Source organism: Rhinolophus sinicus, linkage group LG05 (assembly GCF_036562045.2).
Source record: "Rhinolophus sinicus isolate RSC01 linkage group LG05, ASM3656204v1, whole genome shotgun sequence".
Taxonomy (NCBI): Eukaryota; Metazoa; Chordata; class Mammalia; order Chiroptera; family Rhinolophidae; genus Rhinolophus; species Rhinolophus sinicus.
The window spans coordinates 61,858,006-61,884,046 of NC_133755.1; the positions used below are offsets into that span (position 1 = coordinate 61,858,006).

Here is a 26,041-nt window from a genome sequence, read left to right on the forward strand (position 1 = left end):
GGATTTTGGTTACAACTTTTCTGGGGTTTTTGTTGTTTCGGGCTGAGTGGGAGGGAGGAATTTCACTAGGGCAAGTTTTGTAATCCCCTAGGGAGGATTCCTGGCTCACCCATACACTGAGGATATACAGTAAGTCCTCAGTGTCATCAATAGGTCCTTGGAAGCTTCAACTTTAAGCAAAACCAGTTTTACCATAGGCTAATTGATAATAAAAACAAGAGTTAAGTTCCTATGGCATATTTCTGGTCACAAAAACATCACCAGACTTCTAAATAAAGACCCAAAACACTTCTAATATTAACATTAAAATAAATGTGAGCTGTATATACATTTAAGAAAGATTAATAAAGACAAGATAATGATTTGGCAACCTGCTTATTCCAGTTCATGGTGGTGGCTGACTGGAGACTCTTCCAGCAGCTCAGGGCACAGGGCAGGACCCCACCCTGGACAGGACGCCCTTCCATCACAGGGCGCATCACACACACCCACACTCACTCAGACTGGAACAACGTGGACACACCAGTTCACCTCATGTGCACATCTTTGGGACGTGGGAGGAAACTGGAGTCTCCCAAGAAAACCCACGGAGACATGGGGAGAACATGCCAACTCCACACAGACAATGGCCCCCACCTGGAATTGATTTTTTTCCCCTTCATCAGCATTTGTAATGAAACTGCATTATGCTGTATGCGGAATTTGCTTTATGTGGAATTACCTATTAGACACTCCACCTTTAGCACACCTAGTCTTTGCTTCCTGTGCTTTGTCCTGCAATGCTGTGAAATTTTTTTTTACCTGCTTTGGCAAATAAATGCCCTTCTGCTTTAGTGATTCCAGTTACCAGTTCCTCTTGCTAGCTCATCAAGACATTTTTTTAATTGAGGTAACATTGGCTTATAACATAAAAATTTTAGGTGTGTAACATTATAATTCAGTATCTGTATATACTATTGCGCGCTCACCGCCAAAAGTTTAGTTCCCATCTGTCACCATACATTTGACTCCCTTTACCCATTTCATCCTTCTTCCCACCCCCTTCCCCTCTGGTAAGCATCCATCTGTTGTCGTATCTCTGAGTTTGGGTTTTTTAACATTTCATCAAACATTTTAAGTTATTTTCATTAGGAGTGTAAATCAGGGTAACAGATTCACCGTATTGTTGGAAATACCCATGTCATTTTACTATGTCATTTCTAGTCATTTTGGAAAAGAAATATTGGGTTAAATGAGTACCTTAAAAAATTTATAAACGTGAAATGGAGAGTAGCCTTTTACAGCTGCTAATGATATTTCTTTTTTTTATAGGTGTCAGCTGTGATGCATGTTTAAAAGGAAATTTTCGAGGTCGCAGATATAAGTGTTTAATTTGCTACGATTACGATCTTTGTGCATCTTGTTATGAAAGTGGTGCAACAACAACAAGGCATACAACTGACCACCCAATGCAGTGCATATTAACAAGGGTAGATTTTGGTACGTATTTAATAAAACTTTAGTAGATTATCATTTAGACTTTTATGTGTATGTGTATGAAGAAATAAAGGCAAATGTTCTAAAGCTATCCAGAATAGCATACATGAAGCTCCAAATTTATTAAAAATAACATGAATCTTACTTTTACAAATTCTAAGAAATGATTTCTCCTAATCATAGTTTACTTGTTTATGAAAGCCGTTCAAAAATATATGCAACTAACAAGATACGAAATGAAGAGTGCCTCATTAAAAAAGGAATAAAGTTAAACTGACCTTGCTAACAGTACACAGGTATTCTTGCTCTGGTTATTAGAAAGCGTATTATTTTTACAGTTGATTAGAAGACATTGTCAATCCACAAGGAAAGCTATAAATGTTTCATTGCTATAATTTCTTACATGGTCAGCACTTGTTATCTGTCTTTTTGGATGTGAAGTGGTACCTCATGTGGTTTTGATTTGCATTCCTCTAATGGCTAATGATGTGGACCATTTTTTCTTGTGCTTATTGGTCATTTGTATATCTATTTGGGAGAAGCATCGGTTTAGATCCTTTGCCAATTTTAAATTGGGTAATGTCTTTTTATTACTGAGTTTTAATAGTTCACTGTATATTCTACATACAGCTTCCTTATCAGATGAGTGATTTACAGAAATTTTCTCCCATTCCATGGGTTGTGTTTTCACTTTCTTGATGGTGTGTTTTGAAGCACAAAAGTTTTAATTTTGATGATGTCCTGTTAATCTGTTTTTTTTTCCTTATGTTGTGCTTTTGGTGTCATATCTAGGAAACCATTGCCTAATCCAAGCTCACAAAGATTTAAAACTGTTTTCTTCTAAGAATTTTATAGTTTTAGCTTTTACGTTTAGATCTTTGATCCATTTTGAGTTAATTTTTGTATATGGAATGAGGTAGAGGTTTAGCTTTATTCTTTTGCATATGGATATCCAGTTGTCCTAGCATCATTTGTTGAAAAGACAATTTGTGACCCAGTGAATTGTCTTGGCGTTCTTGTTGAAAATCAGTTGGCCAGGCAGGAGGGAAAAATAGGGTAGTGTTGGCCAAGGGTACAAAGTTTTGTTATGCAAGATGAATAAGTTCTAATGTACAGCATGGTGACCATAGTTAGCAATATCGTATTCTATGTCAACACACACATACACGCAGTGGTAACTACGAGTATGTAGGGGTGATGGATATGATTGTGGTGATCTTTTCAGCATATATATTAAACCATCAAGTTGTATACCATTAATATGTACAATTTTTATGTCAAAGATAATGACACTGACCATAAATGTGTTTATTTCTGGACTCTCAAGCTATTCCATTGATTTTATATGTCTATCTTTGTGCCAGTACCACACTGTCTGATAACTGTAGCTCTGTAGTAAGCTTTGAAATCAAGACGTGTAAATCTTCCAACTTTGTTCTTTTTCAAGATTGTTTGGGTGTTCTAGATAATCTTTGAGTCTCTGTGTGAGTTTTAGGATCAGTTTGTCAAATTTCTGCAAAGAGGCCAACTGGGATTTTGATAGGGATTGTTTTGAATCTGTAGATCAGTTTGGAGAGTAATTATATTAAATCTGTCCGTCCATTGGACATGGGGTATCTCCCCATTTATTTAGGTCATCTTTAATTTCTTTCAACAAAGTTTTATAGTTATCAGGGAATAAGTTTTATACTTTTCATTGAATGTATTCCTAGTATTCTTTTTGATGTTGTAAACAAAATTGTTTTTTAATTTTATTTTTGTATTGTTCACTGCAAGCATATAGAAAAACAGTTGTTTTTTATATATAGACCTTGTATCCTGTGATGTTGCTGAACTTGTTTATTACTTTTAATAGTTTTTTAGTGGATTCTTTGGGATTTCCTGTATACAAGGTCATGTCATCTACTAATAGAGATAGTTTTACTTCTTTTCATCTGGATGAGTCTCATTTGATTTTCTTGCTTAATTACTTTGGTTAGAGCTTCCAGTGAAATACTGAATAGAAATGGCCTAGAGTGGAGTTCTTGTCTTGTTCCTGGTCTTAGGGGAAAAGCATCCCGTCTTTCACCAATATGATGTCTGTTAGCTGTGCCTTTTTTGTAGATGCCCTTTATCAAGTGAGGAAGTTTTATTTATCCCTACATACCCTAAATTCACTTCACAAGTCTTAGGCACATAATAAATAGTCAATATAAATGTAGTGGGAAAATATTTTTAAGATAGTCTTAAATCTCTTTAAAAATGAATGTGAACAAATCTATCATGTAGTGAACACTTCCGTCCATTTTCTCTTTTTTACAAAAATGAGCGTATCTTCTTAAATTAGGCATTTGTTTCATGTTAAATAATGAGATACTTCTTTGTAACGAAGTGACATAATGTACTAAATGTACTTTAGATGACTTTTTGTGTGTGTGTACCACCAGTGGAGGGAAATAGGCTTACTCCTTGAGATGTACTAATGAGGCAAACAGATTATTCCCACAGAGTCTCACTAATTGGTTAGTTGTTTAGTAACCAAGTTGGGCAAGTATGTTGTGGTAGTACTCCATTCAAGTTAGCATTTACAAGAACTGAATGCCGAGGGCCCTTCCTGCTGTAAAAATGATACATGTTCTACAGACAAAACTGCATCTGGGAGTTGGTGTATTGATCATGGTCGTCTCTGCTCGTTCCCTCTGAACACTTGTGTTCTCATATATTGTACACCCTGCTGATTCTTTGTGTTGACATTGGCATTTGCCACAGTATATACAGAGATAAAGAAAAAGTAAATGTCAATAAAATTAGAACCAGATGTGAAATGAAAGATGTTTTAATATTAAATGAAGGGATTAAAAAGCTGTTTGCTTTGTTTTTCTCTTAAGGCTGTAGTAGCTATATGGGGAAGGAATTTGGAAGGTATCATGGAGTCCTTGGGAGAATAAGGATGTTGCAAATGTAGACAGGGTAGCTGAGCACTTCTCAAAACGTGAGATTGGTGAAGATTTCAGCCAGGCTTTTAAAAAAAATCTATTTTGTACCATATGATTACATTTTTATATATTAAAAAAACTAATAGTTATTTCTCAGTATAATTCCACTTTATTTTTCAGATTTGTACTATGGTGGGGAAGCTTTCTCTGTAGAGCAGCCACAGTCTTTTACTTGTCCCTATTGTGGAAAAATGGGCTATACGGAGACATCTCTTCAAGAACATGTTACTTCTGAACATGCAGAAACATCAACAGAAGTGGTAAGTGAAGCAGTCTTGTGTCTCAAATGATAGGGTAAAGTACATTATTTCTAATATAAATAAAGCAAGGTCACTGTCATGTACCTTCAGCTAAGTGTTACTGATACTATTTGCAATAATTATTAAAATTATCTTTCACCAGCAAATCTTACACATCCTAGGAGGCTACATGTGCATAAGACAATGCCCCTCATTTGTTTGCACTAGCCATTCTTGTGCTGTTGCTAAAAGCAAAGTGTGGAATCTTGACCAAATTTTATTTTGAATAATCTTATGGAGAAAAATAATGGCATAAAAGTACTTAAAAATCTTTTTCTGATGATTCAGAATAATCAGTTTTAGCTGATAATATATTTAATATTTACACAGTTGTTTGTCAATTAAAAGGAACCATAGAACACAGAACAGAAATTATCATTAATTGTGACATTTTGTGTATAAATAGGTGCACTTGATCTAACTTCCCAGCACATATATTTCTTTATTAGGAGCAATAATAGTGGAGTGCGCCACAATTTCTATAACTCTTCTAAATCTAATCTTGTACACTTTCTTAAACATTATGATTACCTATTTTATCCTTATAATCAGATAGTTAGGAAAGGTAAGCCTTGGAAAGCCAAATATACATTAAAAGAAAAAAACTAGGCTTTGATTATTACTGCTTGCATCCTTCTTTATCAAAGAATGCAATTGTATGCTATCTGTTTTTCTGTGAACTAACAACAGTATTTTATTTAATAGTGGAAAAATACGTAGGATTTGAAAAATACAGTTGCTATAGGCAACCATATTGCTACTACTCAACTGCATTTACCTAGAGAGACTAGATCGTCAGTATTTGATATTTTTACCATTTGTTCTTCTCGTTACTTTTGACTCAAAACACTTTCAATTTTATAAATCACTTTTTTCTATCTTTAGTATTTGGCTATCTTTGTATATTTTTAAATAATAGTTATTTTGAGCATATTTACTTATTTAAAATCAGATAGTAGTACGTTTGACTATAAGTGTGATACAGCCATTAGTATTCCAGCAGATTTTTGAGTTGATAGCAGGGAAAGAAATGATAGAAGACACTTGGGATATTTCAGATTTATTCTGGCATAGTCTGTGTATATGAGTCATGACATGTTGTAAAATTTTCAATGACAGTTGACATTGAATATTATATTAGTTTAATGTATACAGCTTAGTGTTAGATGTTTATATACCTTATGAAGTGTGTGTCATGATATTTTTAAAGATACGTCTATATAATACCAATTTCTTAAGATGATACAAAAACCAAGCAGGGAATCACTTAGATTATCATGAAAATGAGGTAATAATAGCTTTTTCAGGAATGTGTCTATGCCTCCTATTGAGAGTGTGTTATTATCCCCAGGTAGGGTTTTTTTTGCACTGTACTTTCCTCTGTGTTGAATTAAAATCCTGTAGCGGAAGGCAAACAGGTAGTTTTTAGAAATGGAAGAACACTTAATAGGAAAGGAAGTGCTGGGTAAGATAGCAGCAGGTGTTAGAGGCATTCATTTTGAATTCTTTTCTTCTTTGCCCACTGGTTTGGTTTCTTCTTTGTCCTATGAAATACTGGTTTGTCTAGTTCACTGTCCAGACAGCTAGTTTCAGGTCAGTGCATAGAAATGTTTTGCAGGCCCTGCAGGAAGATTTGTAAGGATGGGGGTATAAATTAAAGATGGGAGCTCTCTGGCAATTGTTGGCAAATTAGAAGGTAGTTCAGGGGTTCTTTAAGCACTCTTCAGCCTTCTCTTCTCCTACCACCCTTTCTTTTTCCGCTGTGCCCCTCATGTTAAAAAAACTGGTTAAGAAAATTGTTTGAAGATGCTAATCTCAGTATTCATAGCTGAGGTCATTTTTTTCTACCAAACTCAGCCTCACCATAGTCAGCCTCACTTGACAAACTGGTTGTATGCTAGAGGAGAGGAGCACACAAAAAGCCTCTGTTGTCACCAGACTCTAATTTTCAAAAACCTTATAAACAATGTCAACCCACTAACTTGGTAGAGTTCATCTCTGGTTCTTCACTAAAATTGTTGCTGGCTTGGGGCACCACCTCCATGTCCCGTCCCCCTCCAGCGTTCAGTTCTTGTTGACAACATGAAGCAATAAGAGGTTCCCATTTCCTTTTCTTTAAGTCTACAGATAAAATATCTAGCTTACCCCAGAGAAGATAGAAAAAGTAGAGCTTATATATAACAGGGTTTTTCTTCTAGGTAAGCATGGATGCGCACATCTAGAGTGAATTCTGTACAGAATAAAGCTCTTGACTCCTTTGGAGTTATTTTATATTGTGACTAAATTATCTTATTTCAAGTTTTGTGAATTTCTAGGACATCAGCATACACAAATTTTAAATTTCTGTCCAAGAAACATGTTTAAAATCAAAACTTAATTATTTTGGTCTTTTAAATCATGTTTTAAAATGTAAGGAAAATGAAAACTATTGTATATAACAAAAACTCCATAATGTTCTAAATGCTGCTTTGTAGAAGCAGGTGACAGTTCTAAATATTAAAGTGGGAAGAATGGAACTGAGGAGAAAATATGAAGTGACTCATACTTAATTATAAGTTAATTTCAGTGTTCCATTGCAACACTGAAAATTAGATTACAATCAAGTTGAACAATGTGCTCCTTCAACCCTTGTAAGGATCTCTATCAATTTTGGCAAACTGGATGGCTAAGGTGCAAGTAGCTATAGCTCAGATGGTTCTGGTAGACCCAAAAGGAGTTTATGGACCATGTAGGATAGATTTTCCACTGTTGCTTTTTGTATATCTTCAAAGCAAAACTCCAGTATTTGGTCTTATATTTATTATTCCTGTAGATTTTATAAGATAAACTACTTTTTTGTTGGACAAGACATCCAAAAACCTGAAGTTATCAGTTAGCCTTAGCAGTTGTTAGCTCAGTAGAATGTCAACTTTTTTTTTTTTTTAAGTTTACGGATTCAAATGTAATGCATGTAAAAAAGTTTCTTTGTCTCTTGGCTTTTGGTTTTAATGGCTCTTTTTGAGTCATCACTGTTTTCTAAAAGAAACTGTTAAAAGCACCCCACTGTATCACAAGTGATGAGAAAATCTGCCTTATTTTTAGACAAGCCTGAGACATTTTTAGATCTAAGTTTAAGAGCCCCTGAAAGAAGAGACTTGAATTGTACCCCCTGTTTGAATAAATAATGACAAATATACACTGATTTTTCAAAAGGAAGAAAATTCATATGAACTTTACTGGTGACAGATACATCTTTGCTCACTTTTTGATAATGTCACTATGTTCATTTCCTGATAATTTTTATACCCCAGGATATTAAGTTAACACTAACTTGGTACTCAGTAAATACTTAATGAATTAGTTAATCCATACTGACAAAATTATACAATATAACAAATTTAAGCAGTCAGAACTTTAACTTTCACCAACTTACCTGGATTTCTTAGCATAGGTCTTTAACTGGAAATCAGGATACAGTTATAAAGACTAGAATTAGAGAAACTGCGCTTACTGCAGTTCCAGAAGGTACCCCTAATTTAAAACAACACTCACAAGGCTTTAGTTTCATGTTTTCATTTAAATTTGTATAGGCTACATATATAAGCTATGTATATGTGTATATATATATATATATATATATATATATATATATATATATATATATATATATGTATTCCTTTTTTTTATCAAAGGAAGGACCCCACATGGGCCACTGTGAGCTGCACCCTCCACAACTAGATTGAAACAACTACTTGACTTGGAGCTGATGGGTCCTCCAAAAGCACACTTAAAAACAAATTAGAAAGTTTTAAAAAAAAAGGAAGGACCGCACACACACCCCCAATTTCAAAAAGGGGCTATTTTTGTAAATACCTTTTGGACACCTAATTTGGAACTGAGAGCATAGTGAGCAAATAAGTTGGCAGAACAAATCATGTGGTGAACTTTCATTTCAGAGCCAGCTTAGGGACACACCTCCCTAACCTTTTACTAGAAAGTTAGTATAGTATTAAATAACACAGGACAATTATTTGATTTGAAATTGTTTTTATCTTTCTTGTGCTTATGATTGGCTAAAAAAGCAAATTCACATAAGGATGAAGAAATAAAGCCGAGCTTTTCTGAAGACAGTAGAGCCGTGGCAGTGGGCGGGTTCTTCACTACATCTTAGTTTTGCCTCAGAACCTATTAACTCCTCAGATCCAAGGGCATCCCTTTTCATTTTTTCAACCATGATTAATTTCATAACTTGACTCACAGCTATAATAGAGGAAAGGAATAGGAATGGGAAAGGGGGAAAGAATTTTCAAGTAAATGATGGGACAAAAAGCAGGAAACACAGGATACAAATATGGGGGCTGTAGTAGGGCTTATATGTGAGAAAAAGTGTGGGTGTCTGAGCAGAAATTAACTGAGTTGTTGGCTATAAAAAGGAAAAGGGAAACACATTTACTTTACCATACATCTTTGCCCCCAGAAAGGATAATGTCAGAAGGGGAAGGCTGTTCTAGATTATTCCTGGGTCAGTTATTAAGAACAGGTTGGAAAGGCAAACGTTCACTGGCCTTTTGCAAGACAAATATTCATAAATTCTGAATGTATCTCTCCAAGTGTTAACCAAGAGCATTACATTCAATATGTAAAGTGTGAAGAAGTCTTGATTTCTGGAGTCATCAAATTCTTGGAGTAAGACACATGGCCGTCAACATGATAAATTTAAAATATGACTCTTACCCACATACTTTATGGCCTAAAGACCAAACTAGCTCATGTGAACACAATTGGAAAATAATGCAGGAAGGAGTCAGAGAGGGCTTTGTGCCTAGGTAAGTCTTGAAAAATGGGTGTGATTTCAAAAATTTGACAGAATGGGAAAGGAATGGCATTAATCTGAGGGAACAGACAATATGAACCAAGTTGTGATGTTGAGAAAGAACATAGTATGTGGAGGGGATGGTAAGGCATTGATTGTTGTGGGAAATAAAATTTAGTCTGCCAAGTAAGGCCAGATAATAGAGAACCTTTAAAACCAGAATATTTGTCCACTAGGTTTGGTGGACAGTGAAGAGACATATTGGCACCTGTACAGAGGGATGGCATGACTTTCTCCACCATCATGTCACCTAGGCTGTTGTTTGAGAAAGGAAGGGTGGTAGGGTTTGAGTGACTCTGTAGTTCTTTTGAAACAGGATGAACCTAATCGTAATGATTATGTGGATGGGCATGGATCAAAAAAGGGTAACAATTACAAAGCAGCTGTGCTGCTTGTTATAAGATCGTGGTTGCCAGAGAAGTGATGCAGCAAACATTTGGTGTCACCAGAAAGTAACAATAAAAGATGATGCAGGGAAAGCACAACTTTTGAACAGATATTCTCAAAAGGAAAATGTTTCTTATGCATCTAAAACTAGTGAGATAAAAGAAATAAATGAGTTTATAAGTTTGTGATCCAGAAACCTAGTCAAGAAATGCCAGTTGCCAAGGCAGTTACTTCACTTAGGGTGTTTGCTGTTAAGAAACTTGGTGTCGCAGAGTTCAAAGGCAGTTTCAGGTGGTCTGAGAAATGGGGCATCAAAGTGGGTCAGCCTTGTTTTAAAGAACCAGCCTAGCTCCTTGGCATGTACTGAATTGAATGGTTTTGGTGAAAGACCAATCCCTCTATAATGCTGCAGACTAGATGAAGTTATAGCCAGGTTATATGCTGGATCAGATGGGCAATTTTTTAAAATGCGATTTTTCTGTAGCAGTGAACAAAATGGGCAAGAAACTTCTTATGAAGCTTATCCAAAGGTAGGTAGGTAGGTAGGTAGGTAGGTAGGTAGGTAGGTGGGTAAAGAAAATGATCTCATCACATGGAACTTAACTCTTCCGCTGTTGTTTTTAAATCTACTTAGTACCCCGAGAGAGTGCCTTCTGGTACGGATATATGAGTGCAAGAAAGGCTGGAGGAAATCCAAACTTGCTTTAGACTGGTTGATAATTGTATGAGGAAGAATGTGTGGCACTCTTGTTTAAAAACAAAACCAAGCATGCTGACTTCAAGTTATTTTTTTTATGAACATAATTTGTCACAGGGGAAAAGTTTTATAAATTCTGTAGTGACTTGGCATTTATATGTGGAATAAGGACTTTAGAAGGTATGTTCTAGACATTAGTAACCAGCTGTGTTCAGAATCTGCACTGAGCGGTTATTTGCTGGCAATCACGCACTGGGACCACGTGGGAAAATGGAATCTCCCTATGTTCTTAGCGTGGGATCTCATGTCAGTACACTGGTAAAGGCTTCCGAAATGGCTGCAGATAAAAGGCAGGACTGATGGTGACACTCAGCAGCAAGATAAAGCAGAAGGGAGAGACTGCAGCGATAGCACAGACCAGCATAGGAAGGATGGGGGGTGTGGGGAGTAAGTAACATTTGTGAATAAGGATGGGGGTGCTAAGTACATAATAACAACATGTGGTTAAATAACAACAAGGTAAATACTTGTTATTTTTCACTACCATTGTATATATAAGCTGTATTTGCCAAATTGATTCAGTTACAAGATAGTCTGGGTCCCTTGTCAAAAATGCAGAATCTCGAAACTCCTAGAATCACTTTCCAGACAGGGGCCTGGGGAACCATATTTTTAAACAGTGCTCTAGATGGTTTCTATTCTTAGTCAGATCTAGGAAACACTGACTTAAACAAAGCCAATTCAGTAAGGCTTAATGTTGACAAGTTGTCATAATTTTAAGTTAATGTGTCATGTGCAATTTACTTGTTTGGGTAACATATTACTATATCATGTGGCAGTAGAAGTATGATAAATATTAATGTTTACAAACTGCCATAATTTTAGGGTCAGTGGCTTCTCCTTTGTATGGAATTTGCCTGTCCTGTAAAAGGTATTAGGTACCATCATGTGGACATAATGACACTCAAAACTAAGCAGTAGTTGTGCCCCTGAATGGCAGTGTGGCATCCCATCGGTCCCCACTCCCATCCCCATTTCTCTTTTTCTTCTGCCCCACTTTGCTCTCAGTTTTCTTTTATCTTCTCAGAAGGTACAACCTTAAGTTACCAAAGTTCTCATCCTAAAACATGAATTAGCTTGCTAAGTATATGATGTAAAACTTAAAAGGTGACCAGAGTGTGGTCCCATCAGCAGTGGAGCCTAGTTTTCCTTTCCACGTCCTCATCTGAGTTACCTTCATGTGGCCCAGGCTTGTGGCACTGGTTCTAAACTAGTCTCTTGATTTTTCTGTGCCAGTTGCCAAACCAGGTGATCCTCCTACTCCAGGAATTCCTTATCTTGATCATTAATTCTTCATCTTTAGTAATTATAGAAGATTGAGTATTTGCTTTTGTATTATTTCTCGCTGAATGAAGCAGTTCTGAATACCTTCATCCTGCCATCTTAGCACATTTACTACAATGAAATCTAAAAGACTTTGAGTTACAGAACTGAAATTAATATACGGTGTTAAAGGATCTTGATTATCTTTCTATTTTACATCCTCATCTCAAAGGTGCTTTTTTCTAATTTGTAGGATATTATCAATCTTATTAGAACATTCTTAGTACATTTGGTATGTGTACTTTCCCATTTTGTCTTCTGGAATTCCAGGAATGCATATTCTCGAGGAGACTTTTCTCATGTAAGAACATTTACACGAGTCTTCAAAGTACTGAAACTTCTACAGCTATCGTTGTGCATAGATTTTATCCAAAGACCAATCTATAAAGAAACATCTTAAAAGGAAGATGCCTTTTCCTTTTGGTGGTTATTTTCTCTTTGGATAAGAACATCTTACACATGTAATCTTATGATATTATAATAATACTGTTCATAGTCCAGCATCTGTTAATTGTTGCAAAATGCAGTCTCAAAAATTTCTAAGCTAGCTTGTTTATTTTTAAACAACTGGATGATGTTTCTGCTTCTCTAAACCTTTTTGGTCTTTTTGTTTTAAGCAAGTCTGGCCATGGTTTTCAAATAAGAAACAAATCACACAGTCCTGCATTTCTCAAAGAATTTATAATCTAGCTAGGGAAGACAGAAAAAATGAAAAGTAAAGTGTGTACCAGACACTACCAGTTACTGTCACAGCATAGGAATGGTACAAACAGTAAAACCTAAATTCCTAGTCAAGAGAGAATTGATCATCTGTAAACTTGTGAGCAGATACATTTGCTCAGAGAAAAATATGTCTGACCACCTTTTTGGCATCTGCTAAGAAAGACACATGTCTGTCTACTTCTTTCTCTCATTTACCTCACAGGCACATCCCATTCTGACCTCCCTACTTCTTTTGCACACTCAATGTGTGCAAAAATGTAAGCAAATAATATTTAAGAAAACATGAGCATTTTAGGTTTTTGTGAGTATATTTCTCAGAGTCCTGAGGCAGCTAGTCAGAACAGCTGGTTGTTTGGGCATAAGAACTGAGATTACAGCAGAGTCAAATTATCAGGGGAATTCTGCTTTCTAGTCATGAGAAGATGGGATTTGTCTTTACTTAGGCTCCAGAAATCAGAGAGGTTTGTTTTTCCCTCTGTATTCCACCCAGTACTGTGCTTCCAAATGTCCCCCTTCCCTGGCGCCTCGTCTCCAGTGCCACTCTCGTCTCCCACACTGCTTGCTGTCAATACGGTCAGCCAATTGCCTGGACTTTTCTCCACGTGAGAGAATTTAAGCACATGACACATGTGCTGGCAAGATGAATGACATATGCTGTCCTCACCACCTTATCCCTAGAAAGGCACAAGCCTAAAACTTCAACTGTGCGTTTCCCTGGGGCTTTTCAGTCGTGCTCCTTTGCATCAGACCTGTCTTCTTGGCTCTGGTCTATAAGATTGAAGTTCTCATACTTCAAGGCTTGGCTGCTCCTCCTAGATCGTCCTCTGCCCGTCTGGGCTTCTGAAGAGTCAGGACCTTTCCTCTGAGAGTTCCTCATTCTTTCTGTCCTTCCCCTCTGCTGCCTCCTCTTTCACCACTTTTGATGAAAATACTGTTTCAGAAAACATATTTCCAACCTATTAAGCCTCCTCTGCCTGCCTATACACCATTTTATTCCTGTTTTCTCCTTCTATCCCTTGTCCTGATCAGAAGCCTTTGTCCCACCCCCCTTTTCCCCCTGGAAGTCCCATTAATGAAGTTATAGAGCACATTTGCATATAATCACTGTCTGTCTTACCATATCACATTTAAAGTATATAAGTTTGTACAGTTGCGTTTTAATAAGACCCCTGCTGTCTTATTTGGAGATTGGTCCACAAGTCTAGCTTACTTTGGGGCAGCTTATGTCTCAGTCGTTACCATTCAAGACTGGACTTAGTCAGATATGATGTGCACTAACTAGCACATTTAAAAATTTTTATGGAAGCTGTTTGGCTAGACTATTAAATGAATCAGCCAGGCTGTTAGAGGGCTTTACCGAGCTCAAGTTTGACTGTCTGTCTAGGACTATTTTGTGTCTGAACCTGAGAGATTGTCTGTTTTCCTTGTAACAGCATCAGTGTGCTGTCGTTCTTGTACAGGCCTCCACTCCTTTTCCCTGGTTCAGGATCTACTGTGTTTTCTCCTGATTAAAACTGGGTAACAGTAAAATTGATAGTAAAATATTCATCCATAAGAATGTCTGTCAGTGCTCAGCTGTAAATCTGCTTGATTTATTTTCATTTCAGATCTGTCCCATATGCGCAGCATTACCTGGCGGAGATCCTAATCATGTCACGGATGACTTTGCAGCTCATCTTACACTTGAACACAGAGCCCCTAGAGATTTAATATCCTTTTAAGAAGCAACAAAGGAAAGAGTTGTTTGTCATGTTTGTCATTTTGATTATTTTTAAGGCAGTATCCCCAAAGAGAAGAATTAACCTCCAATTTACTTTAATTTGATGTTTCCCTAAAAGCGACTGTGTTGCGATGCAGTTTCTTAATTGTCTTCTGTGCTGTGACTTTTCTATGAGTCCTGCCCCTTAAGTGGAAGTGGCCTTGCTCCTGTCATTGGCTCATTACAATCAGAATTTCTCAGGACAGTTTGACCAGGTTGTAAGTCTTCAAGAGGGTGTTTTCATACAAAAGAAAATGCTAATCTAAATTAAAATCTAATGAATTAACTATCCAGCGGGTTTATTTGCTTCCCCTCCCTGTTCTCTGTTACCTTTCCCTATTATAGGGAAGGTAGGCAGATGTGTATTGGGGGCTCCTTACCCTCTTGGAGTTCCTTTCTCCAGAGGAAGCCATTTCCTGCCGTCTCGGTGTGGAGTAGAGTAGCATAACGTCAGGTCTAGCTCTAAATTCCTTTCCCACTTTCCTTTCTGCTTCCCCTTTCCAACCAAGCCTCTCTCACCACAGTTCCTGGCCGTCTTCCCTGTGAGCTGCCAAGAGTTTACTGCACCACCAGAGTAATTAATTTTGTAGATTTCGTGCTTCTGGTTTCAGGTTATGAATCATTTTTTTCTAAAATTATCACCTATTTGGGTTCTGTTCTCATGTAAAAGTTTCAGTGTTCATTGCAGTTTGAAGCAGTTCAGGAGCTAATTACAAACCTTTCTCTCTGCCAGACTTTATTCTCATTCTTTTGATTGCCTCCTGGCAGTCGTAATTCAACCTTAGACTTACTGAGGGAGCAACTGGCCTGGTGGTTTTCTTGTCTTACAGCTCCCATCCCTTGCTCGTAGTTCCTAATTTTCTAATTGGGAATAATGGCCCTTTAGAGTTAAGGGAAGGTAAGTGGAAACTAATGAAAAGTAAAGATATGGACCCAGCCTGAGAAATCAGAATGTCAGCCTGACCTGAGCCAGTCTCGGGGCTGGTACTCAATGGCAGAGGAAACCACTCTTTCTCTAAGCACAGGGACACTGAAAGCAAAATGAAGACAGCTGTGATTTTCTTTTTTTCTTTTTTTTAAGAGAATAAGAAAACCCAAATGGGCCCAAAATACTTAAGCCTTTGTTTGAGTCACTTTGCATTTTGTGTAAAGAATCCTATAACAGTACCCATGCTTGATCCATGCCTCTTCACTCCATTTCCATGGAGAAGCTCAGCAAGTAATTTAAAACCAAGCTGTTATCCTGAACTTTTTCAGCAAGTTCAAGAGCCTCTAGTGAAATTGGTATCCCTTCAGTAGAATGTCCCACATCATCTACATCTATTTTTGTGAACAATTTTTTTAAGAGTCTTTGGTTACCAAGAGAAAATTAAATTATGCAAAACATGAGTAGAAGAGGCATATGTTACATTGTAGGTTCCAGATGAGTATTACCATGAAGTTCTAGAAAACAAATGTTGGCATAGCAGTTACCCTGGAGGCATACTCATCTTTCAGGTACTTCAGGTACTATGTGGTAACTTTATTTGTTTGACATGAGGGAGTGGCTTCTCTCTAAGCCTCTTAACAGAAACACCCCCCACACGCATACTTTTTTTCTTTTTAGCAGCAGCAGCAGCAGCAGCATAAGAAAAAGGACTTTAAGACAGTTTAAAACTAGTAACCAAAAGGACTCTTAATCCTGAATTTAAATTATTCATACTGTTCCTTTCTCATTACAGACAATAATTGAGATTTGATTAGCTTGTATGTTAGCATACTCTCCCCAGATACAAAAGCTGATTCTTATTAATTGTAGTCACTTTGATAATGAACATATGAAATTCAGTACTGAGATCACGGTAAGGCAATGTCTGACCTTGGGTATCTCACAGGGCGATGCCTTTCACCTCATCTGACAGTGTTATTCTGGTCATTGTATTGGAGCCTAGGAAGAAGTTTCTTCCTACCTGGTGAAACTTTTCCCTTTGAAAACACACATGCACACACACTGCTTTATCTTTGAGTCTTTTCTTAGAGTTAATAGCCCTTATAGAAATAGTTGTGACATTTGCATTCTAAATTAAAAGTGCTATTTTAAAATTCTTAACAAACCTGCATGTCTAACTAGCAAGGGCTCAAGAGATACTTTTTTTTTTCTGTAAAATACTTGGGTCCTTTTCTTAACTTTGGAGTTACGATGAATCGAGTGGTGTTCGACATGTACGTAGAATGTTTCACCCTGGCCGGGGATTAGGAGGTCCTCGTGCTCGTAGATCAAACATGCACTTTACTAGCAGTTCTACTGGTGGACTTTCTTCTTCTCAGAGTTCATATTCTCCAAGCAATAGGGAAGCCATGGATCCTATAGCCGGTAAGTTTTACACTAATAAAGGAAATGGCTGGGGACGGGGCTCCCTTTAAAATTTTTCGGTGGGATTCACGGTCTTATCCTATATTCCTTCACAAAATTCCCCCAAATTTATAAGTATAAAGTATTTTTAAAATAGACAACATAATGTAGTTCTTATTATTCTCGCATTTCTTTAAGTAATTAGAGGCATAAGAGAATAAGAAATGACTTTCTGTTTGTGGCCTGCATTGAAACTCAAGAAAAATCATAAAAGATTTCAGTTGAAATATTATATTTTGCCGTGTATAATGTTCTTCCGTATATAATGCACACCCACGTTTTGGCCCAAACTTTCAGGGCAAAAAAAATCTTTTAATTTTTATTTCAAAATTTTATTTGTTTACTTTTAGGTACTTGTTTTTTGTATTATAAAGGAATTTTAGCTTTTTAAAAAAATATGGTACAAGAAATTTTATGTACTGGTAACAAATTTACAGTATTGACATATCAGAAGGTCAAGAACTCTAGGTTGTTGCAAGTTCGTTTTAAGTTCAACAAAGCCGATTATCATATTCCTGGGTGTTGTTTTGTATACGGATATAGTTATTGATTTCTAGAGTTATACTTTTATATCATAAGCATAAATAAAAGAATTAAAAACATTTATATAGATACGGAATTAGTACCAGATGTGTATAATGCACATTCTTATTTTTCCCTCACAAATTTGGGCAAAAAGGTGAGCATTATACACGGCAAAATATGGTACTTCCAGAATTCTATGGTTCAACCTCCACAAATACACAGATAAGAAAACTAATTGACAAGACTAAAAAATTAAGCTCTTCTTATATAAGAAAATAAAGTAGGAATTTCTCTGTTCTTGCCTTGATTTGAGAGCTATATTGTTGTGGAACATACTGAAAATTACATATTTTAGTAGCTTGGGAAAATCTTGCTAAAAACAACATTGTAGCAAGGCACATTGTTTAATGCACAGCCAACCTGGGAAGCCGGCCTCAGAACCCAGGGCTGGGAGTCAAAATAAAATGTCGAAAATCACTGTCACTGTAGACTTTGGGTGGTGAGCACACAATAGAGTATACAGATACTGAGTTAAAATGCTATACACATGAAATTTATATAATGTTACAAACCAGTGTTACCTCAATACATTTATTTTAAAAAAAAAAAATTTGCTGTAGCCTGGGACTCTGAAAGACACACCAAGCACAGACAGGCCACCTGTGAGCCTCTGGGAAGCCTGCACAAGGTCTGACTGTGCACGTGGTAGCACGTGTACCTGGAAGCTGTGGTGCGCCTTGCAGAGCGTCCTGAAACACTGAGAAGTGTAAACCTGTGATAGAAACTAAGAACAGTTTTACTCATAACATGTTCTCAAAAGTGTGAGATACACAGTGTAAAATATTCATTCCAAATGTGCTTTGGGCATTTGGATATGCAGTAAGCCCAGTAAACTGAATTTTGGGGATTAAAAAAATATATTTCTTCATCCAAAGGGAATACAGTATTTACTTGCTATCTTTGGTAGCAGGTTCTAAAACTAAAAGTTAAATTTCTGGGAGCAAAACTCAAAATTGAGAAATTCTCTCCATTCAATTTTTTTCTGTTAGTGAAAATTAGTTTTAGTGATGTACTATATGGAAGAATGGTGTAAGAAGCCCTGGGATAAAACAGCAGTGAACAGGAAAAACACAACCGTACCCTGTTGATGAGCTATAATGATGAAGAACATTTGCTAGCCGGAGAATGTCTACAAGGCAGTTGTCAATTCCATGTAAGAAGCTAGATGAACCCTCCATGCGGGAGAAGGCAGTGACTGCACTTTTCTTAGATGAAAACGCAGCGACGGGTCCACATCACTCTTGATTAGGACAACCTTATTGAAACAGGAGAGTCTGGATCATAACAGACCACTAAATAGGCTGTACAGTCAGGAGCCAGTCAGCTTTACTGAGCGTCCTCAGTGGTACTCATGACAAGTGGTACCCTGGGAATCGCAAATGAGTACCAGAAATTATCAGAGAGAAGGCAGAGGCGAGTGTGTAAGGGTCACAGTTGAAACTGATCCAGTCTCTCGATCCTTGCTTTCTGGAGCTCTTGTTTAGAGGGCTTATATTCTGATTGGACTAGTAAATGAACCACTTTAATCTACTAAACTAGTAAGAGAAAGTATAACTAAATTAGTTCATTAAACAAGTAACAATCTGTTATGTTTTGCTTAAAACAAAAATAATTGGGGATGGTTAGAGCGTGGTGCTGGTAGCACCAAGGTTGCCGGTTCTATCCCCGCATGGGCCACTGTGAGCTGCGCCCTCCTTAAAAAACAACAAAAACACCCCAAAAATAATTGTATGTGGGTTAATATTCATATGTGCATCCCCCACCCCACTCTGCCTCCAGGAGGCATGCTAAGATGTATTGAGCTCCAAGCTGAAACTGTTGCCATGGGTGCCTGCCTGTCGGCCATCATTTTTAATGTTCCTCATGTAAAAGTAATACGTCCTTTTGTTTCTGCAGTGTAGGCGCAGACATTAACTGTCTTCCTTTCCGTTGGCAGAGCTTTTATCTCAGTTGTCAGGAGTGAGGCGCTCTGCAGGAGGACAGCTTAACTCTTCAGGCCCCTCCGCCTCCCAGTTACAGCAACTGCAGATGCAGCTGCAGCTGGAGCGGCAGCACGCGCAGGCCGCGCGGCAGCAACTGGAGACCGCGCGCAGCGCGAGCCGGCGCGCGAACACGAGCAGCGTCACCACCACAGTCACGCAGTCCACAGCTGCAGCCAGCACAGCCAACCCGGAAAGCAGTCAGCACACTATCCAGAATTCCCAGTTTCTTTTAACAAGGTAGCTCATTAACCTGGCTCTGAGAAGCAATGTTTTATTAGCACTGTGCAGTCTGAAATGATCTTTTTTGTGCTTACATGTTCTTAAACACTCTGTCTTTGATCAAACCATTAAAATCCACAGACCTCTAATCAAAAGTGCATATTCAGTATTTCCCCAAGAAAATGAAAAATAATTCTTATTTTAGATAAAGGAGGAGTCTGATGGTCTTGTTCTAACAGTATGTCATCATCTCATGAATTTCTTTTCCCAGATTACCCATAAAACTTAAACAGCATATAATGACATACAGGACATATTAGGTACATTTATTAACATAATTAACATTGCTTTCTTTTTATTGCCAATTTCAATCTGCTCTGAAATATTAGAAGGTACGAGAGAGGATTTCATAACAGTGGTGGTTTTCGCCTGAGAATTTCTGAAGAAGTGGTATTTAAATTCTTATGGTTGGCACACAAAAGCAGCTACTGAAAAAAATGCTTTACCATGGTGTAAAAAATACTCATTACACACAATAAATGGCCAACAGCAGGCCTGGAACTTGCCAAATCTAGGTACCTACCTCGAAAAGGAGACCTACTGATGTGTATATCCGCTGTCAGTTCACTGACCTGTGGGTGGAATGAAGGTCTTGCAAGTGCCTTTTAGAAAAGATAACCTTCCTACCCTTGACCCATTGTTTTCTTGTTTATTTTATTTTTTTAGCTCCATACTCAATGAGCTTGAAAGGGGATTTTTCTCTGTGTAGTTAGTCTACACTGGACACCCAGCTCACAGGGTACGGCATGGGTAGCCTCTGAATGCTTTCCTTGGACTCTGGGTGTACTTTCTGTCCTCTGATACCGTGCATTGCATAGTAGCTTGCAATTTGCAGACCACTTTCCACATCTTTCATTGTACCATTTGTTCCTGACTTGTATAATTTCCCCAAAAAATATTCCCTGGAACTTCTCAGAACTTCAAATATATTAACATGTGTGGTGAATCTTTAAGACAAGGAGAGTGGCTACAGTGTCTCCAAGGGGAAATCCTGGTCTCTGCACAGCTGTTTGGTGATAGGTGTGGGGCTCAAGCCTTATCATCGGTCTCTTTGGCCAGAGGCAGTTCCTGTTCCTGTTGCCCTGGAACTGATGGAGGACAGTTTCTTTGGGATCCAAAATGGTTGACCTCCAGTTTTGGTGATAGAACCAGCTAGTTTTGCTAACCCCATTTTGAACATCCTTACAAGCTTTGCAATTACTTCTAGATTCCAAATGACGTTTGGCCTATCAGGAAACCTAGCCCTAGTACCAGATTGTATCTGCCCCTCGAGAATGAAACATTGTCAGTTATTTCCTAAAAATCAAAGTAGTAATATTGGAATCAATTCTCTCCAAAGGGTTGGAACCTCAGCTTATGTTTCTAGTTAGCCTGCTTACTATATAGATAATCTTCTATACATCCTTTATTTTTCTATAATGGCTTTGACTATAGATTTTATTTTCTTTACCAGAGGCCTTTTCCAAAGCTAAGGGTGTGGACTGTATTTCAGTTCTTCACACTTTTATAGTTTTTGATTGAGAATGTGTAGCCTATTGCTAAGTCTCCTATTCCATTAGATACTTCCTTATGATATTCTTAATTTGGTTTTAACCATAAATGTCATCAGTCATTTCCTTTCAATGTGGATTTAATTTTGTATGTAATTACCTTCCAGATCCTTTTGCTTTCTTTAAATTCTGAAATTCAGATCTTTTCATTTGTTTTCTGAGCCATAGATCTAATCATTCAGTGGTTTGGAACTTGACAGCCATGAGATTTTGAGCAAGTTACTTAACCTCAGTTTCCTTTTCCTGTAAAATGTTGATAATAATAGTACTTAATTCATAGGAGTTAAAAGAGCTAATACGTACAAAAAGCACTTAGGACAGAGCCTGACCCATAGGAAGTGCCCAGTACATGTCCTCCGTTGTTACTTTGGGAAGCCCCTGTACCTTTCAGCATAGGTAGGACAGCAGAGACAGGTGCCAGCATGGAGTGTGGAGTAGATCTGTCTGAACCCTGGTGCACCTGGGTTCTCTGGGAGAAGCTCCTGTTGTACATGACTGCTGGGCCTCCTTTCACTGCCACCATCTTCTTCCTGTTTTGTTACTGGTCCTGACCTCAGTGCTCCAGCTAGTTTCCTTTTCTTTCTTTGCCACTAAAAATGTAGAGAAATAAAATCAGTACTAAAACTAAGCAGAATTTTGCTTAAGTCATATAACAGATTAGTAACAAGAATTCAACTCTTAACATTTATTAAGTCTCTGTGCAGATGAACCAAGTTTCCCAGCATAGCCATAGATGTCATAAGTGTATGCCTCAGATGAGCGTTGGGCCATTAACCTCGGGTGATCTGGTCCTTGGTAAGAGAAATGCAGGACAGGGTGAGAAGGAGGGTGCACACGTGTGCAGAGAGAAATAAGAGAGTTTTTTTTCTTGCCTTCTATTGTTCTGGACATATCTTCATTTAGGAAGAATTACATGGAAGTAATAGAGAAAAGTCAAGGGAACTTTTAGGAATTTCTTCAGTCGAATATTCTAGTTGCTACAGATTTTGTTTTTGTGGCCAGGGTTGCTACTTTTCCCATTTTTTACTACCTACAGGTGAAATTCTGGTTAGGGAAATCCCTGCTTCCCCCAAGCGTCTAATCTTCCAGAAATTTTGTTTTTCTGAGAAATGTTCATCAGTTTTCTCTGAAGGGAATGTGAGAAATCTAAATATATTTTTCTCATTGAATCTAATTAAAGCATAGATTTGCACCTCAGGTAACAGTATTGCTAAAAGTGTGGGGAATTAATCTCAACATAATTAAGGTGATAATTAGAGCAAGGTGTTTAAATAGTATGTCTCAGATTCTGCGTTTTGCCACCTGTAAAACTTGCACAGTGTAGGACGTTGCAAAAATTGACCATGCCATTGTTCATTGACTTTTTACCAATGAGATCTTTTCTTTTTAACTCACACAGGTTGAATGATCCTAAAATGTCGGAAACAGAGCGCCAGTCCATGGAAAGTGAGCGCGCAGACCGCAGCCTGTTTGTCCAAGAGCTCCTTCTGTCCACTTTAGTGCGCGAAGAGAGCTCCTCCTCAGACGAGGATGAACGGGGGGAGATGGCAGATTTTGGTGCTATGGGCTGTGTAGATATTATGCCTTTAGATGTTGCTTTAGAAAACCTAAATTTAAAAGAGAGTAATAAAGGAAATGAGCCTCCACCACCTCCTCTTTGATGACATCCCAATTCTCAATGTCCTCTGTGCTGTATTTGCCAATGAAAGTGGACAACAACTATCTTGGGTTTGTTTGGTGATTGTAATTTCAGGTCTGTCACTCTTGTTACATTGTGTACATTCAAAAGGAAGAGAGAAAATATATATGATAATCATTTCCACTTAACTAATTTTTACTTCTAGCAGGTAAATGTAGGTAGCAGTGCAGGGGTGATCTCTGCTTCCTGTACCTTGACATGCAAAAGGCTCTCCTAATACTCCACATTCAAACTGAAGAGGAAAATTGAAATCTCTAATGAAGCTGCTGTGTGTATTTATGAATATTAATGAATAAAAACTGCTTGGATGGTTTACCTTAACTACTGCATGAGGTTTTTTGCAGCGTGCATGAGTTTTAGTGACCTTGTTATTTAAAAAATTAAATACAAGGAGTAAAACTTAAACAAAAATAAAAGCCCAAAGCTTTCCCAAACATTATTCAACGGTTACAGGGCAAAAGAGTTACATGATGAAGTAGCTTTTGAATAATGTCCGCCTGAATCACCTTTCTTTGTGTGCCTCCTACGCATAAAGCCAGCTCTGCAGTGGAATCTGGGGGTCGTAGCCGGGTGTCGTGCTCCGCCCTGTGTGACTGTCCTGTCGCCCTGTTAATTATCTTACCTGTGTGGAGCTCAGCCTGTCTCTTTAACTCATCTATAGAAGACACACCAGTAAAGCTACTGTCGGAATCTGCTGCAGGGCACTTGTGTGCCCTAAAAACAAATCCTGTTCATATTTGTTTAAAGTTTTTACTTTTTGTGGTTGTTTAAAATTTTTTCAATTGTTAAATATGTTTTATTCAGGTGTAGATGAATTTCATTTATTCACTGTTCAACAAAGTTAACCTGAATTATGTTGTCTTTGTTTTTGAAAATCTCACATTCTCAATCATATTTTGTGTTATTTATGTATTTGCTTCATAGTTTGCTGAGACAGATCAGTATCAGGGGAGCTTTGAGGATTTGCCTTCCCAGATTTTGTCAATATATTACAACCAAATTCTTAATGCTAACTTTTTAGCACCTTTTATTTATTGGGTTTTTTCTGGCATAAAAAGTAAAGCCTTTTAATTGAATCATGCCACCTATATGCCTATATTATTAATCCTATGTGTAAAAAAAATGTACAGCTTTTTTGTGATTGTTTTGGGGTTTGGAAGGATCGGGATATTTTTTTATTTTGTTTCAGTTTTTGTGCATAGACTTTCACAATAGCTCCAAGGCAGGGACAGCGGGTCTGGGGGGTTCCGGGGGCAGTTTTTGGAATGTAAATTTAGGACTTTTAAAAAAGGTGCGCACAGCTTCTGATAAATTTATAACTAGACCTACCCTAATCATGTCTTGTTCCAGTTCTCATTTCTCTGAGCCCTTTTCTCTGTCTGCTCTCCTGTAAACCTTTTCCTTTCCCGTCTGTGTTTCTCCATGTTTTCAACACCACAAGCATACAGACTAGAACACCCTTTGGTGTTCTTCCGAGAACTGTGAAATCCATGTTCATCCAAATGTAACCAAAAAAGAAGTTACCCCACATGTCTGAAAAACTGTTGCTTCTCCTCCTCTGAAACTTCAGACTCCAACAGTTTCCAAATATAATAGCTTTGTTTTCTTTAGTTTCTGTAACAGAAAATGTTTTGAAGGAGAATTTTACACCAGGCTTCTGGTTATTCTAGAAGTCAAGTCCAGTAATGATTTTCTTTTTTTCAATTGGTTGTTGAAACGTTTCAAAAACCAGTTTTCAAGCTGTGGTCTTTTCAAACACATCTGCACATAAGTCACACATTTCAATAAAGCATTTTCAAGACTGTTGACCACTTGGATTTCTTTGGTGTTGGTGAATTAGCCTAACCGTTATTCAGAGATTTTATATCTCTAATCCAGTATTTTTTTTCTCTTTTTATGCTGAATTTACAGGTCCTGATTTTGTGTGAATGCATTACTTTGGATGTGAGAAATAGAAATTGCCAGTTACATGCTTTCCCTTTTCTGTACTAATTCTTGGAAAATGTAAGATCCTTCCCTTTTTAACATGGTTTGAGGGAACAACTGTGAGTGCATTCAGGGCAGTTTAATTTAAGTGATGAGTTTAACACTTCAGAAGACTTAAAGGTTCATAAGAGTCCATCTCATGTAGGATACTGTATATTAATTATTTTTACCAGATATTTTACAAATACCTCACCTCATCCTGTATGTAATCAATAATGTATTATCTTAGGGTAGAAAGACACAGACTATCAATATAAAAAATATATTTAAGTCCTTCAAATTCTTGTGTCCTTTTTCTTTAGTTTCTGAATTAACATTTTTGGAATTACTGAATAAAAATAATGGCAAAGACTTTGATGTAGAGGAGACAGTTGATATACCATTGTTTATTTTGGCTACATCTTCAAATTTCTAAAGACCAGATCTTGAGTTTTGAGAGACTTTTGTTTAGTTTTGAGTATCTGGGGTATAAGTTTGTAAGGGTTCTACGTACTGTCTTTACTTCTTGTTTGGAATTAATTTAAATCTTTCTACTTAAGGTGTTCTGGAAGAAGTTTAATGTCATGACTTGCAGAATTCAAAAAAATTTATAGTGAAGAGGAAGACCTACAAAGAATGTTTATTTCTGTGTATGTGATTTATGGAATAGAATATGCTGTCTGTGTGTTTCAGAATCTCAGAGTAATTCCTGCTAAACTATAATTGTATGCAGGGTATCCATGGGCATCACACTCCTGGATATTTAATCACAGAACGGTAGAATTTCAAATTAGACTGAAGTAGTAGAATATACCTCATGACTTCCTCGAATTTTTTTCATTTATCTAGTTTCCTGAAATATTTTAACTCTGAACAAGTAGAAATTCCTGTGCTTTTATGGCTAATAGTCATATCATTTCTGTTACTGGCTACAGTGAAATATTTGGATTTGGATTTAGTTGTGTGTTTTTTTATTACCCACAAAATTGGAGCCTAGGTTTATTACTAACTTAGTGAATTCTTATTTATAATTAGACT

At 37.2% G+C, this 26,041-nt stretch overlaps 1 protein-coding gene across 2 annotated transcripts in view; it reads left to right on the forward strand.

Annotated features, from left to right (window-relative positions):
* KCMF1 (potassium channel modulatory factor 1) overlaps window positions 1-24,844 on the forward strand; it is a 68,004-nt gene extending 43,160 nt beyond the window's left edge. The window contains exons 2-7 of one of the 2 annotated variants that reach the window (XM_074332257.1): window positions 1,312-1,479; window positions 4,572-4,711; window positions 14,400-14,501; window positions 16,730-16,904; window positions 19,465-19,747; window positions 22,739-24,844. In XM_074332257.1, the coding sequence (XP_074188358.1) occupies window positions 1,312-1,479; window positions 4,572-4,711; window positions 14,400-14,501; window positions 16,730-16,904; window positions 19,465-19,747; window positions 22,739-23,000 (1,130 nt within the window). In that variant the 3' untranslated portion in view covers window positions 23,001-24,844. Of the gene's footprint in view, window positions 1-1,247; window positions 1,480-4,571; window positions 4,712-14,399; window positions 14,502-16,729; window positions 16,905-19,464; window positions 19,748-22,738 lie in introns of those variants that run through there. The other variant, XM_019714548.2, reaches the window with a different exon arrangement.
* The last annotated feature ends 1,197 nt before the right edge of the window (window positions 24,845-26,041 follow it).